We start from the raw sequence: 16622 nt of genomic DNA on the forward strand, positions 1-16622 counted from the left end.
TCTTTTTGTCTCTTTCTCTAAAATTGTATATAATAATCATTAGATTATTAATATATAAACAAAAATAAATTTAAGAAATATTACAATTTGAAAACAAATGCACCCGAACGTGATGACAGCTGCAACTGCTTAATGCTAACTTTTAACATTGAAAATGCCATAGACATGCTAATGCGTTAGTACTGGGATCACCACTAAAATTTAATCACTTGTTCCTCTTGTCATTTCCAACCACTCCACAAAATTTGAACAAAAATAAACTTAATATTTCAATTTGAAAACAAATGCACCCGAACGTGATAACAGCTGCAACTGCTTAATGCTAACTTTTAACAGTGAAAAAGCCATAGACATGCTAACGCGTTAGCATCGGGATCTGGATCGTGATCCGGATCACCACTAAAATTTAATCACTTGTTCCTCTTGTCATTTCCAACCACTCCATAAAATTTCATCAAAATCCGTTCAAAACGTTTTGAGTTATCCTGCTGACAGACAGACAAACAAACAAACGTGACCGAAAACACAACCTCCTTGGTGGAGGTGAACAGTGTCGGAGGGCTGATACACACCCTGTGTCATCCACACACGAAGATATAAGTGAACACATACATACACATCTGTCTGCAGTGGTGTTTTTGACTATGTGTGAGTCATTCATACCAATCAATCGCAAATATGTTGCTGTTGAATATATGCTTTAGGCCATTCATCAAGGTTTTTTGGTCATTTAAATTTACAAAAATAAGTTTTCAGACCATCTTTTCCTTGATCTTTGACCAAACTCCACCCAAATCTAATGACCTCTAGATATGTGTCCATGTAATATTTCCTCCAAGATTGATAAAAAACAGGCTTCTTGGAATTTAAGATAAACAAAAATATACATAAATATTTTTCTTGACCTTTGACTAAGTCACACTAAAATCTAATTATTTATCGGTAATTACCCGAGTAAGATTACGATTCCCACCATGTTTGAAGGAAATCCGTCAAGCCGTTTCTGAGTTATTGACCAACACGCACACACACACTCACACACAGACTTCAGAAAGAATAACGATCATCTGCACAGACCTCGTGCATCTGCAGGTTGATGTTGAGGTTTCTCGAATTGGAGTTGAGTGAATTCTGGGAATTAGCGGTGTAGTTTTTCAAACTACGACTCTCCTTCAGGTGGGCCTGAAGCTTCTCTCTGCGCCTCCTACAGGACAGGAAGAAGACAGCAATTTATAAAATATAAGTGTAATTTATTTTCAAAATGTTGAATGCCACATGCACCAATTCTGCAGGTTTTCATCGTGAACAAACACTAAATACGCCGATTGAGTCATCCAGACGTGATGCGTGAACACCGGGTTTGAGTAAATCTAAAACCTTCTGGAACCATCCTCCTTAGTTCTGTTCAAAACAACCAGTTTTCAACTAGCAATTAATTTCAAACAGTTGCAATTCCAACCAATCACCAGATGGTGGCGCCAGTATGAGAGATGATAAAGAAACAGTCACTGTGTTTACAGCAATGGAATCCAGCGATAAACCTGGAAGTTCTCAGCTTTATATTAACATCACCAGTTTTGCGTGAAAGAACTGGTTACTGCTCAAATTAAATGATCCTTTCGGACCACTTGACCCTGGTTGTGGAGCAGATAACATAACTTTTACAGCAAAATTGTGCATTTGTTGGTAAAAGCACCAAATTTCTCATGATGATTCTCATGATGTTATTGAGTAAATGTGGTTGATTGGTCACTTAAAAATTCAAGAAAATGTCCCCTCGAAAATTAGGTTATTGCTTTTCAATTAATTGATACCATTAATACTCCAAATACAACTAAGTATTTTCTTTTAAAATATTCTGTCAAACAGTGGATGCCTGGTTTTCATTCAGGAACATAGACAAAAGGTCTGTAATTTCATTACTCATTAAGTTATTTTTAAAATGACCCCCCCCCAAAACAAACAAACAAACAAACAAAGTAACAAACTATAAGCACCTGGAAAAATGATCCAATTTGTGACTTACTAAAAAGAGTCCCCAAACCAGCCCTCCTCCCCCACCCAAAAAAGAAAGGATGCAAAAATATCAAGAAAATAAATAAAGTAAAAAGTAAAACAAAAGAAAGATAAAGAAAAAAATAAAACAAGAACATTTTTTAAATTTCATAACCTAACATTTGCTATAATCTCTTAGTTATTATCTTCTGAAGAACATAACTCACCGTGTTCCAAAAATATGAAATAATTTTCACACTGTATCATCTGTCCATGGTAATGATCTGCATGATACCTTTATAGATTAAAGTGTTTTTGCAGATTCCTGGACAATCTGTCAAAAATTCCCTGGTGATTATGCTGTTGTTAGCTTGTCCACCAACAGTTGATGATTCTACGTATTTTTTATTATTGTTATTTTTGATAAAAAAAAGTGCCTGTCTGTTGACTTAACTCATTGTTAGCAGTTGAAAAACTCACAATATCACACTGTACACTATTGCTGTGTGCAGAGTTATAAAAGATATGTTTTCCAATAAAAATTAATATTTAATTTTGCAGTTTTTACTTTTTTAATGCTAGTGTTGACAACTGAAAGAGTTGCTCACTCATTCCATGAATGAGCGGATTACCCAACTGCGATGACTCAGACTCAGACTCCAACTCCAACCCCCCCCCCCCCCCCCCCACCCCACCCCCCAACCAAAAATTTATGGATGGACCCCTGGTGACACTGACTGTGAACTAACTGGCTGAAATATTTTTATCATGAATCCGACAGAAGCACGCCAGACTCATCCCCACGTGGGATACATGCCCCTCCCATGTGATGATGATGGCAACCTGGAAGAAAACACACCAAAAGCTGGAACATTGACAGCAGATACACTCATTATCAGGAAGTCGCCTGCGCTGACAGCGATGTAATGAAGTGTTTACACACAGCCTGACGCTGAGCTTCCAGCCTTTCAGCCTCTGTGGCACTTTAATTATATTTCCTTTGGTGAAGGCAACGACATTTCGGTGCACGCTGCTTTTCTAAAAGCATTACTTAACATGAAGGGTCCATTATCTTCTCCAAAGCATCGGCACAGTCTGGGTGTTTATTTGAAGTTTAAGTGTAAAAACGCTCTTATCCTTCCTTCATAGACACGGATGCATTCGCTGCGAACTCGACAAACATCCGTCTCTTTGTGTTTACTCACAGATTGTTTGCTGGAACTTGCCTTTGCTGTGTTTGAATTAAGCGTTCCAGCGTATTGAGTAGTCGCTGCAAGCAGGCTGAAAAAATAATCTAAGTGCAACATTACAAAGAGTCTGAATCCCACAAAGGTAGTGGGATCGGTTCTGTGTGTCTCTGCTCACATAATCATACAGGTGCGCAGCAGCTGGTACCGCTGGTGTACGGTGCGCTGGTTAACATCTTCAGATTGACAGTTTGTTTTTTCCAAAATTAACAAAATTCATTTATCAACTGTTATTACAAATGACATTTAACTTCAAGACTCTGATCTCTTGTATTAAAATATTTCACAGTAAAGCTATTGTGACTACAAAATATTTATTGCATTTTTAGCAAAACATGCAACTAAATACATATTAAATGTTTTCTAAAAATGTAAACATCAACAAAATAGAAATATTTAGCTAACATTTAAATTTCTGTTTACAAATTTGCCAATATATTTACCTAAACATTCAAGAAAACAATTAACTAGACATTTACAAAATGTTAAGTTAAATATTATATATATATCTATATATCTATATATATAAACAGTAATATTTGTCAAATTCATAATTTGATACGGATGCATATTCCTGAACCGGCCAGAAGGTGTCACTGTACAGCAGGGGACAGCATAGCAAAATGTCTTAATGTTCACACAGACTCCACAGCAGTGTTTGAAACACAGGCGTTTGAAAGGTTTTCAAATGTTTCATATCAGTGTCGAGTTAGCCAAAAGTAAGTAATCTGCAGTAGAGATGAAAAAATTTAGTTTAATTCACAACCACATGTTATATAAATTCTTTGATTCCAGTTTTACTTACCATTTCTGTTACATATTTCATCTCATGCACTGCGCATCATGTTTCTACCGGCAACTGCTAGCTTAACTCGTTAGCCAACACTGACGTGAAAGGGTGAAGTTCACCTACGAGCAGACAACGTGCAAACAGCATGCACGTACAGTCAAATACTACAGCTGTTTGTGTTTTTTTTAGAACCCATCAGGAATTCACTAACGATCCAGCAGGTGGCAGACATGTCAATGGGATATTAAACAGATAAAACCAAGTTGCTTTTGAGATTGATCACAGTTCACCCCAAACTAATCAGTTCATCCTCAGACAGCCTCTTTTAATTTGCTGAGTAACATGATGATGATGATATGTATTGAATTTGAATTCTTAACCTGTCCGGGATAGACTCACTCACTCACTCACTCACTCACTCACTCACTCACTCACTCACTCACTCACTCACTCATCAAATGCAATTTCAAAGCCAGCGTGATGCTGGAGAGACCAAAACGACACGGAAGGCGCTCGTGTCCCAGCCCTCGACACGGTAACTCTGTGACTTTATCTCTCTCCCGGTCGCTTACATTTGCATGAACACTTTGCTGTATCTGCATGCATCTTCTCCAGTGAACAAGCTGGTGCTCCGACTCAATTAAGGATTCACTGAAAGCTCCTGTCCATCACGCCATGATCCGATTATCTTGTTGTCAGGCTGCTCACTCACTCACATCATTATATTACTGAGGGAAGCCTATGGAATTGCAGAGCCATCTATCACAGCATGCTTCACGCTCCATATACTCTGAATGACAGGCTGCGGTTTCATATCAGATGTTTGAGAATCTCTGCAGGCGAACGACGCGGCGCCGGCAAACACGGCAACCAATGTAGGCCAATCATGTGAGAATTAATGCGTGCTGCAGAATTATGCAGAGGAATAGTCACACCGGCTGACCTTTGGGTCATAATAGGCCATGTATATGCATGCGCACATGATGAGATTTACAAACTGATGCAAAAACCTGGTCTGGGATTTTAGTCCAGATGTTTGATGCCTCCATCAACCTGCTGAATCATCTGCATATTTGTTTATACTCAAAGTGGTGGTACACTGTCTGTAAATACTGTTGTGAAAAGAGGTTTGACAGACTGAAAGCAATCATTAGTGTAACTTTGTGTTCAGGGGGAAAAAAGTTGGCACTGGAACGAGATTACACGTCACTGCGGCTAATTTAGCTGTCAGCGCATTCACGGAAATGTGTCATATTTGTGCACAGCTGGAAAAAAAAAGCAATCCCACTGAGAAATGAGGGAACAGTCTGACACTCGTTCTTTGTGTTTTATGATTACACACGTGATGATAAAAATAATCTTTTTTTGTGTTAAAAAAACGTTTTTTGTTTTGTCTACAAAGTGTCAGTCAGAGCGAAGAGCAGCGCGTAACATTATGTACGCTATCACCCGCTGTTCATCAGTGAATAAAACAGTGAATTAAACTTTCTTCAAGATGACACTGTAAATAAGATATCTTGTTTTGTTTGTCATGTTTGACAGCAGACTGTTGGCTGAACAAGTTGGAGGATTCTGCACAAAATTCATCAAAACTCTGTTTAAAGCAGGAATCAGTGCTCACGATTCAGGATCAGACTTCAGTCCATCAACCCAAAGCCAATTTTGACCAAATTGGTACCACCGAAGGTCTCTAAACAACACTGGAATGAAGATGTGCAGAAAGGCATAAGAACAAAGAGGCTGGTGGGAACCAAGCAAAAGGCCCACAGCGAGCTGTGCATGAAGTTAAACACGAAAGAAGGAGAAAAAGACTTGTACCGATTGGCCAGACAAAGGGACAGAGCTGGAAAGGATCTGTAGCAGGTTAGGGTGGTAAAGGATGCAGATGGTTAATGTGCTGACAAGCGAGGAGAGTTTGAGAAGGTGGAGGGAGTATTTTGAGGAAGTGATGAATGAAGAGAATGAGAGAGAGAAAAGGCTGGATGACGTGGAGAGAGCAAATCAGGAAGTACAAGAGATTAGTAAGGAAGAAGTGAGGACAGCTATGAGGAGGATGAAGAGTGGAAAGGCAATCAATCAACATGACATTCCAGTGGAGGGATGGAAAGGAGAGACAGCAGTAGAGTTTCTAACCAGATTGTTTAATAAAACCTTGGAAAGTGAGTGGATGCCTGAGGAGTGGAGATAAAGTGTGCTGGTTCCTAATTTTAAGAACGAGGGTGATGTGCAGAGCTGCAATAACTACAGAGGGAAAAAGTTGATCAGTCACAGCATGAAGTTGTGGGAAAGAGTAGTAGAAGCTAGGCTTAGAAAACAGGTGAAGATCTGTGAGCAGCAATATGGTTTCATGCTGAGAAAGAGCACTACAGATGCAATGTTTGCTCTGAGAATACTGATAGAGAAGTACAGAGCGGAGCAAACCAGAATGGCAAACACTGAGTGTTTGAGGATTTAGAGAAAGTTTATGACAGGGTACAAAGAGAAGAGGTGTTGTATTGTTTGAGGAAGTCTGGAGTGGTAGAAAAGTATGTGAGGGTAGTACAGGACATGTACAAGGACAGATACACCAAGGATCAGATCTGAGACTTTTCATTTTCCAATGGTGACGGACGTGTTGACAGAGGAGATCAGACAGGAGTCTCCATGGACTATGATGACAATGTGATCTGTAGTGAGAGTAGAGAGCAGGTTGAGTTTACCCTGGAGAGGTGGAGATACGCTCTGGAGAGAAGGGGAATGAAAGTCAGTAGGAGGAAGACTGAGTGCATGTGTGTGAAAGGCACTAACAAAAAGACAGGAGGCAGAGCTGAAGATGTTGCAGTTTTCTTTGGGATTGAGAAGGATAGACAGGAATCATAACTAACATATCAAAGGGACAGCACAGGTGGGACAGTTTGGAGACAAAGTCAGAGGGGTGAGCTTGAGATGATTTGGACATGTGCAGAGGAGGATCCCCGGGTATATAGGGAGAAGGATGATGAGGATGGAGCCAACAGGCAGGAGGAGAAGAGAGAGGTCAAAGAGGAGGTTTATGGATGTGCTGAGGGAGGACATGCAGGTGGTTGGTGAGACAGAGGAAGCTACAGCGGACAGGCTGAGATGGAAACAACTGATCTGCTGTGGCGCCGCCTAACAGGAGCAAATGAGAGAAGAAGAATCCTTGTTGCGTACGGGTGTTTGTGCACATTTTTTCACATGCAAACCTTTAATGAATCAGGCCCTTCATTTGTATTGTCTCAGTCCACCCAGTGGTAAATGGGAGAGACAGAAATTGTCTTCATGCTGCCGTATTCCTCTGTCTGTACGAGTTGGAGGATATGAGATGATCTTGTGTAGCTTATAGCTACAGATTTCTGTAGTGAAGGCTTCATGCACACTTTTATTTGTCAAAGCAGATGAGTTTTGCTGGAATAAACACTGACAGACTCACAAGCATCTGTAAATTTGAACTTTTGATGCTGTGCAGGTTGTTATGTGTCGACGTGAGTTGAGGAGCGGACCTGCGTCAGACAGAACCCAGCGCTAAAAATAACCAGAAAGCGGTTCCAACAACAGAAACAATTTATTTTTCACCTGTGCATAATAATGTGTACAAAACTAAAAGAACGTCCTTCTGGTGGAGTGAATGTTGGCATGCTCTTAAGCGCCCAAAAGGATAGAAGCCCGGCGTTCCTGGACCCACTACCACCAGACAAACACCCCCCAGGTGGACACGACAAACTGACTCTCTGTGAAGCAAAGAAGAGGTGAGGTAAGTCAGTAGTTACAACAATATCTTTCAAAAGACACACGCTATCAGCAACACATTCAGGTCTGTATTTTTTAACTTTATGCAAATGAGCAGCTTCTCACAACAAGTGGAGGATCACTTATCCTGCACGCCACAGCAGTGAGAAGCAAACTGCACAATTCTCATCACAATTCCAGTATACTGCGTAACAAACACCAAGTACTATCAACAATTAGTCGAACACTTAATCACCTTTAATGTGTGCTGACAGCAAGTGTCCTCACCCTTCCTTGCTTCACGGGCTCGATGTGTCAAACCCAGGCGCGGTCCTCAGCGTCTCACAAACGGACATCACAAGGTCGAGTTCCCGGCAGTTCTGCTTGAATCACACATGCCTTAAATGCAGAACGCCATCCAATTATCTGCTTCAGCTGAAAGTCTTTAAGGTTGCATGTGAGCACCAGTCACAGGTGCTACACATGATGTTGATGAGGGTGAGGACTCTTCAGCCAGCACCTTCTCCACAGACAAATCAGTTCTCATGCCACCTGAAGAGCAAAGAAAAGAAAAGAACACCAAAACATCCAGCCACACCCCCCAACACACAACACAGGTGCTGTCAAAACATGAATGCAACTTTGATCAGCTGGAGGAACAGAACCAAGTGTGACGGCGGCGCGGCAGACGCAACAGCAGATGCAGAGGCAGCAAGTCAGAAAATCCTACTGTGTGTGTGTTTTGGTGCTCTCACTTGTTACGGCAGTAGAGGGCCACACAGAGGGTCCCCAGGAGGCTGATCGCCATGGCAATGGATGTGATTGACAGCACCTGTGTCTTGTACACCTCTTTGCTCTCTGCAGAGAAAGAAAAGAAGAAGAGGAGCAACATTAATGTCTACAGAAGCACCTGGTGGGAGGCAGAGCCAAAGATCACTAAACTGCACAAATGTATGGTGGCTAACCCATGTTGGCAGCTGTAGCCAGATAAGGGTAAAAAATATGCTCCAGTCATATTGAAAAGTATACCATATTATTTATATGATGAAGACTCCAAAAAGGTATAGTTTGGACTATTGATGACTGGATATTTTGGAGTTATGGGGTAAAAACAGCAAAAATGGTGACAAAGGATCAATTTAAGTTCATGCAGTGGTCAAAAATTAAAGCTGCTCCAATTTTGGTTAAACATAATAAAAATAAGAGCAATCTGAGATTTCTGACGTCTGCCAATCCGGATTGCCTCCCAAATTCAGTGGAGTCTTCCATGGACTAATACGAGGTCTGTTAGAAAAGTAACGGACCTTTTTATTTTTTGAAAAAACTATATGGATTTGAATCATGTGTGATTGCATCAGCCAAACTTGAAACCTTCATGCGCATGCGTGAGTGTTTTCTCGCGCCTGTCGGTTGCGTCATCGCCTGTGAGCACGCCTTGTGGGAGGAGTGGTCCAGCCCCCTCGGCGGATTTTCATTGTCAGGAAATTGGCTGATCGACTGCCGCTTTGCTTCATCAAAATTTTTTCAGAAAGTGTGAGAGACAGCCAGGTGGAAACCATCCATCCATCCATCTTCTACCGCTTAGTCCAATTAAGGGTCGCAGGGGGCTGGAGCCTATCCCAGCAGTCATAGGGCGTGAGGCGGCGTACACCCAGGACAGGACGCCAGTCTGCCGCAGGGCCACAAACAGACAAACAAACACAGACACACCCACACGCACACCTAAGGACAATTTAAAGATTCCAGTCCACCTAACCCGCATGTCTTTGGATGTGGGAGGACACCGGAGCACCCGGAGGAAACCCAAGCAAACACGGTGAGAACATGCAAACTCCACACAGAAAGGCCATGGATTTGAACCCACAACCTTCTCGCTGTGAGGCAACAGTGCTAACCACTAAGCCACCGTGCCGCCCCAGGTGGAAACCATTTGGAAAATTCAGATGGCTTTTGGTGAAGATCTTATGGGGATCACACAGATTAAGGACAATTACAACTGGATTAAAGACAGCCCACAGCGGCGGATGGTGCGCAGCGCACCGAGCGGCGATCGACAGGCTCAAACGACCAGATCATTTCCAAAGTGAACGCTTTGTTGATCCGGGACGTCGTCTGACTACCAGAGAAATGGCAAGACAGCTGGACATAGCACTTTTTCGGCACATTCCACTGTTACAGGTGTTGTTGTAATGGAAAGAGGAGCGGAGAAATTCGCCACGGAGCCGCTCATGGCGTGGGACGAAACCACCTCCATGTTGGTCTCACAGGACGGCTTTCAGATGGCTTTCAGTGGCTTTTCAGTCGTGTGACTATCCGAGAAATTGTGGACGATCTGGACATGCCACAACATGTCCTGTGAGGCTTCATCACGGCGTCGCTTTTTGTTCTGTGCCATGCGCCTCCGTCCTGACGCGCGAATTCCTCCGCACGTCTTTTCATGACAAAAAACACCTGTAACAGTGGAATGTGCCGAAAAAGTGCTATGTCCAGCTGTCTTGCCATTTCTCTGGTAATCAGATGACGTCCCGGATCAACAAACCGTTCACTTTGGAAATGATCTGGTCATTTGAGCCTGTCGATCGCCGCTCGGTGTGCGACATGCCATCCGCCGCTGTGGGCCGTCTTTAATCCAGTTGTAATTGTCCTTAATCTGTGTGATCCCCATAAGATCTTCACCGAAAGCCATCTGAATTTTCCAAATGGTTTCCACTTGGCTGTCTCTCACACTTTCTGAAAAAATTTTGATGAAGCAAAGCGGCAGTCAATCAGCCAATTTCCTGACAATGAAAATCCGCCGAGGGGGCTGGACCACTCCTCCCACAAGGCGTGCTCACAGGCGAATGATGCAACTGACAGGCGTGAAAAAACTCACACATGCGCATGAAGGTTCAAGCTTGGCTGATGCAATCACACATGATTCAAATCCATATAGTTTTTGCAAAAAATAAAAAGGTCCGTTACTTTTCTAACAGACCTCGTATCTATCTGTGGCGAAAAGTTCGTCAAAATCTGCTCAGTAGTTTTGATGTAATCCTGCTAACAGACAGACAAATACATAAATAAATAAACGACAATGATTTTATTGCGTCCTTGGTGGACGTAATTATTGACTGAGTGAGTAAGATTAATAAATGGAATAGTTCTGACCATGTTGAATGTTTGGCCTCCAAAGTAAAGGTCAGACAAGGTCAATGTCCTGTATGTTTGTTTTGTGAATTGTTCTGTAATTTATGTCTGTATCATGGCCCAAGCAGAGGGTCACCCCTTTGAGTCTGGTCTGCTTGAGGATTCTTCCTCAGAGGGAGTTTTTCTTTACCACTGTTGCTCTGGGGGCTGGTAAGGTTAGACCTTAGGTGTGTGAAGCACCTTGAGGCAACTCTGTTGTGGTTTGGTGCTATATAAAGGAAAATAAATTGAAAGTCCATTGAATTCTATGATATATGACATATATTACCCCATAACTTGATAACTAAGCATGACAGATGGTGCAAACTGTTCATTTTTAGAAACCTGTCAGCTCAACCAGTAATTTGCATCTTTTTTTTTTAACTTAAACCTTTGACTCCTGTACAAACTGAAATTGATCCGTGCCACCATTTGTGCTGTTTTTATGCCATAACTCCATGACATTCAGTCATAGCTAGTACAAGCTGTACCTTTTGGACAGGGCTGAATGCTTGGTCTCCAAAGTAAAGGTCAAACAAGGTCAATGTCCATTGGATTCTATGACATGTGACATATGTTACCCTGTAACATGAACTAATGCTCCCCTGAAGCTCGTTCATGTTTGTGACATATACATATTACTGTGTTCGCTCCATAACTCAGAATTAAACCGTTTGGAGGTTAGTTCTTCACTACTTTTAATTTCTCACAACATTTAAAAAAAAAAAAATCACACAGTTGCAGTGAAACAGCCCAGTGGGGTTTTTTGTTTTTGTTTTGTTCGCCTTGTTCCTGTTTAAATATAATTATTCTTGCAGTAAATAAAATGAAATTAAATAACAACCTGAAAGACATTTTACAAAACACAAACATCAATTTGCGATGATCAAGCAGCAGCTGCTCTTCATATTCACGGCGTGTGCAGCCTTTCACATCACTTCATCAGCTCTACCGCATGGAAACCCCCCCCACACACACACACACACACACCGCCACCGCTGTGTGTAATAATGGAGCCTGAATACGTCAACACAAGCAACACCATTAGTGCCAAAAAATGGACTCTGCCATGTTTTCTAACTACAAGCAAATCATAGTTGCCTTCAGATCCACTGATAGACGATCAATCAGCTTTTATTCATTGGGGCTCAGGCCTTGGAAACGGTGGCAACTCAGGCATACTTTTACAGTGGATGGATTTGATTGGCCACTAAACAAAAAACCATCATAACCTCTTCAACCTTTTGCTGCTGCATTTCTGCAGCCACTGCGTCTTGCCCAAGGGCATCATGGCCAGAGTGGTTGATGAGGGAGAGCGCTGCTAATTCACGGTAATGTCACCAGTCGTCTGGGTATTGAAGACCTATTCTGGTCCCCGGAAGCCCACACAGATAACCAATCGTATCCAGTGTGCATCAGATCCAATCGCTGGAATAACAGATGTCACAGAGTCTATTAGTGCGCCGTCAGCCGCGTTTTTCTTTTACGGCCATCCCTTTTTTTCAGGTCGGCTTATCTGCTCGGTGTTGTTTTGATGCTGCGGATCAGTGTGAGTCATCACGCTGCTTTATTGGTTATAATTACATCATTAGAGGAGGCGGAGCTGCTCTTTGGGAGCACGCTGAGGTCAGCTGCAGGGAAAACAGTCGGAAAGAAGGAGGAAGACGGGAGAACAGATGAAAATGAGCCAGATAAATCCATCAATCTCTGGCTTCATCCCCAGATTTATAAACTGCTGAGGAAACGGAGTATTACTGAGTTCCATCTGTGCTGTTTTTTTTTTTTTTTTACAGTTTAGTGGAGTATTGTTGTTGTTCCCCGCAGCGTCTGCTGTTAGCGTTCCTGTTAGATCTTCATTTGAGGGACACGGCCTCACATTTATCACAACTGAGGGTCATGAAAAACTTCATTTAAAAAGCACCGGCAGGTCTATCAGTCAAAGCCCAACAGTCCTCTCTTCTATAAAAAAGTGTTTTTTAAGAACATTTACTAAATCCAGCGGCTGATCTAGAGGGGGGTTGAGGGGAATGTAAGCCCCCCCTTCAGTTGATGACAAAAAAAGGTGCAATAAACTATGGGGAAGGTCTTGCATAATCAAGACTGATTCAGTTGGCTGAAGTCACTGTCAGAAAAGTTGCAGTGTTTAAAATAAATATTGTGGATTAAAAATAATAATGAGTGTGTCTGTACTTTTAAATTTACAAGGAAAAAAAAAAAAAGGCTATTGGGTTTTTAAAATTTTTGCTAGGGGGTGTATCTTCGGCACCTCTTTCTGATGCTAGACCCGCCCCCAGAATCCTACACATTCATAAATAAGACCACTATAAATATGCCTATTCATTAAAAAAAAAAAAAAAAGAATAAGACAGAGGCGGCTCTAGTTTCAGGTGGAACTAGGTTGGACTTGGGACACCCCTACTAGAGGTTACAGGAGTGTTCAACCCTGGAAATTTTTAAAAGTCTGCAGCCTTTTCCTGCATTATAAGGCAAATCTGGGAAGCTAAATACTAACTCACTTGTAATTGCTTTTAATCCACTTAAAATAAATGTTAAACACTGGAAATCTGAGAATAGTGATTTCAGTCAAATGAGCAGAGTTGTGCACTGCTGTAACTCCTGTAATTTCCGGCATATAAGCCACATTTTTTTTTTTTAATTTTGGGAAGTGCTGCGACTTATATCAAAGATCTCAATGGGACTAACCTTGTTAAATAAAGGTTAAATTAAAATATACTCCGGTGCGATTTATATTCCGAAAAATCACACATTTGTTTTAACTAATATTAACGCTCTGGGGTCCGAGGGCATTTTTTGGACAGTTCACTCGCCTGGCATAAATGTTTTATTATTGCTGTTAACAGCTCTCCCTGCATCCCACAATCAAGTTTTATGTCTCTTTTTTTCAGGACAACCTGTGCTTTCATAATATATATGCTTTTTTGTTTGGTCTATAAGTGTAATAAAGGTTTACAATCAGAAATAAGAAAGGCAAAAGTAAAGCGGCAAATACTTTTCCACACACATTTATTCAAAACACACAGCAAACTATAATAAACAAATGTTTTGACACTTTATAAAGGTAATTTGAGGTCTTGTGTGAAAGACTGTACAACAAAAAGGTTCAAACAATAAACACATGCACATTTTGAACAATATATACAAAATGGTCTATGCGTTTTGTTTGTCTCATCTCAAAGCAATTTCTGTCTGCTATTACACAAAGGTTACATCACAAACTTCTACTTCTACTGTGTTTTGGAGTGTTCTGTGCTGCTCCTAAAGCAACTTTCATTCACACTTTGGCCCACTTTGGCTCCTTACAGTCTGAGGAGCGGCCCTCCCCCTCTCGCCATTGATATGGTAAACAGTGCTTTACGCAGAGAAAGCAACAGAGTTATCCAGTAACATTCACATGCAAACTAGTGGAGCAATCCTGATAGTTACACACTCTTTGTTTGAGCACATGAGATTGTCATCAGAGGCTCTCCGTCTGTTCCGTCTGCTTTCACTGATTGCCGTGCGTAATGGCGCAGGGCGCATTGGAGACCAATAGTATGTACTCATTGGAGCACCCAGGGGGCTATTCAAATGGGCCAACTAGTAACATATCACTCCTGAAAACGATCTTTGGCTTTTCATGTGAGGTAAATCTGCCCTACGATTGGATTTTGGAAAACCATGTGACGGTGAACCAATTCCGATTGGACACTCACATTGCGTACGTCATCACACAGCTTCTATGGGGAGTACAAAGATGGCTGATGGCTGGCTCAAAAGTCAGCGGAGTTAACTTTTCAGCAAAAAACAAGTAAATTTCTATCTCATATCATTAAAATGTTATTTATAATTTAGTAAAGCTTGGTCTTAGCCATCATATATGACGGCGTCGGCCCCAGAGGGTTAATTAGAATGACTGTTTATGTAGGTCTTTCGTGGGAATCAAGACACTACGGTGCAGCTTATACATTACTGGGGAAGGGGAGCATTGCACCCCCCCGAGCTGTCACTGTCTGCTGCGGCACATAGAGGTGTATAATAATTCTAACAAAGATTCCAGAGGGTCATGTTGTCAAAATCCATCTCCCCATCCTTGTCGTGATACCTAGATAATGGATCAAGTAGCAGATTGTCTATTGGGGTGAATTATGGCGGGGACCTTCAGACCTTGTGTCATCTGCTACGGTCACCATGAAGGTCCAACAGGAACCCTGAACACGAGACGGATAACGGGGCTCTGGTGAAACAAGAAGTCCTCAGTGGTGGATCAAGTGAGGAGGCGATGGCTTGTAACCCAACGGCTGTGAAGGCGGCGGCAGACTGCAGCAGGTACTCAGACTCTGATTGTCTGGGATTTCCCAGCCATTCGACCACGCCACGGATCTGTCAAGGACTGTGTGTTTGTCGGCATGTAACAACATTCCTACGTTAAACAAACCCACACACAGGCATCTCTCGAAGACACCATCTTTCTCGTCAGACAAGGACTGCCTTAGGGTCAGGATGCGGAATGGTCTGAGACCCACAGGGTCAATCTCAGACTGTGACCTCATCTGAGATTTTGTGCAGTTTCAGATCTGATTATGATATTCAGTATTGACTGGTGAGTAATTTTAGCATGGCTGCGTTAAGCGTTACCTTCTCCTGATACAGGTGACAGGCATGACCTGCCAACCCAGTCTCATGAGTTTTTTCGTGCTTCTGTCACAAAATTAGTTCAATTTTGATGTTTTTTAATAAAAATTTTAATATTACTAACCCTGACCCTCCCCCTCACCTTAACCATAACCATTACCATAACCATAACCTAACCCTACACCTTCCCCTCATCTTAACCATAACCATTACCATAACCATAACCTAACCCTACACCTTCCCCTAATGCTAACCCCCCAGACCCCACCCCACATCTCTTTTAATTTTGTGCACCCCTCACGGAATGTATGAGAATAAATTTGTGCTCCCATTACGAAGATTTGCCACTTTTTGTGACAATATCACAAACCAATAGCTTAATGTATATTTCGTGATGCTGAATCACAACATGCCGTGAGATATGGTAGGACCAACAGTGCGAGTCACTCAAGGATGCTTGGGTAATTTTGTGGACATATGGAGGAGTCAGACTGTTGGCACAAACCGATGTGTGAGGTGTGCTGCCAATAGAAGGTGAAGCTTTATTTAAATGCACCAATCAGCACACTGGCTTCACTTTCAGACCACAAGCATTCATAATAATTGTCAGGTTGAAGGTCAAACCCGCAGCAGGATCCAGCTGCGCATATTATAAAATGTTATGTTATGTTATTTAAAATCAATAACGTTGCCCGTTAGCCTTGCAGGATTCAGATAGATCAAATATCTTCACCTGACCTTCGGTTCAGTGTTGGCACAAAAAACCCCTGGGAATGACTGATCCAGAGATTGTCCCAACAATAAGTCTTTCTGAGAACTTCAGCTTGTCTAATTTGAAGAAATCCATTCCTAAATTACGCTATTTTCTATGAGGTTTATTTTCATGAATTTTCAAAATTATATTTATATATAATTAAAACTGTAGAAGGTTTTAAAGTTTGAACAAAGTGAATATGCATAGAAATGCTGACTCATTCTAATGTTAGGCCCCATGTCCATATAGCATTCCCTGGGTGCCAGTGTCTTTTTTAATTTCTCTAAATGTGAGCCGGGTGCATGCGTCAGCC

At 41.7% G+C, this 16622-nt stretch overlaps 1 protein-coding gene across 1 annotated transcript in view; it reads right to left on the minus strand.

Moving 5' to 3' along the window:
• LOC117522924 (pro-neuregulin-3, membrane-bound isoform) overlaps positions 1-16622 on the minus strand; it is a 1011312-nt gene that overhangs the window by 75531 nt on the left and 919159 nt on the right. The window contains exons 5-6 of the mRNA XM_034184344.1: positions 8514-8616; positions 1078-1204 (exon numbers count right to left, since the gene is read on the minus strand). Coding sequence (XP_034040235.1) covers positions 1078-1204; positions 8514-8616 — 230 coding nt within the window. The remainder of the gene's footprint in view (positions 1-1077; positions 1205-8513; positions 8617-16622) is intronic.

This window comes from Thalassophryne amazonica, chromosome 13 (genome assembly GCF_902500255.1).
Source record: "Thalassophryne amazonica chromosome 13, fThaAma1.1, whole genome shotgun sequence".
NCBI classification, from domain to species: Eukaryota; Metazoa; Chordata; class Actinopteri; order Batrachoidiformes; family Batrachoididae; genus Thalassophryne; species Thalassophryne amazonica.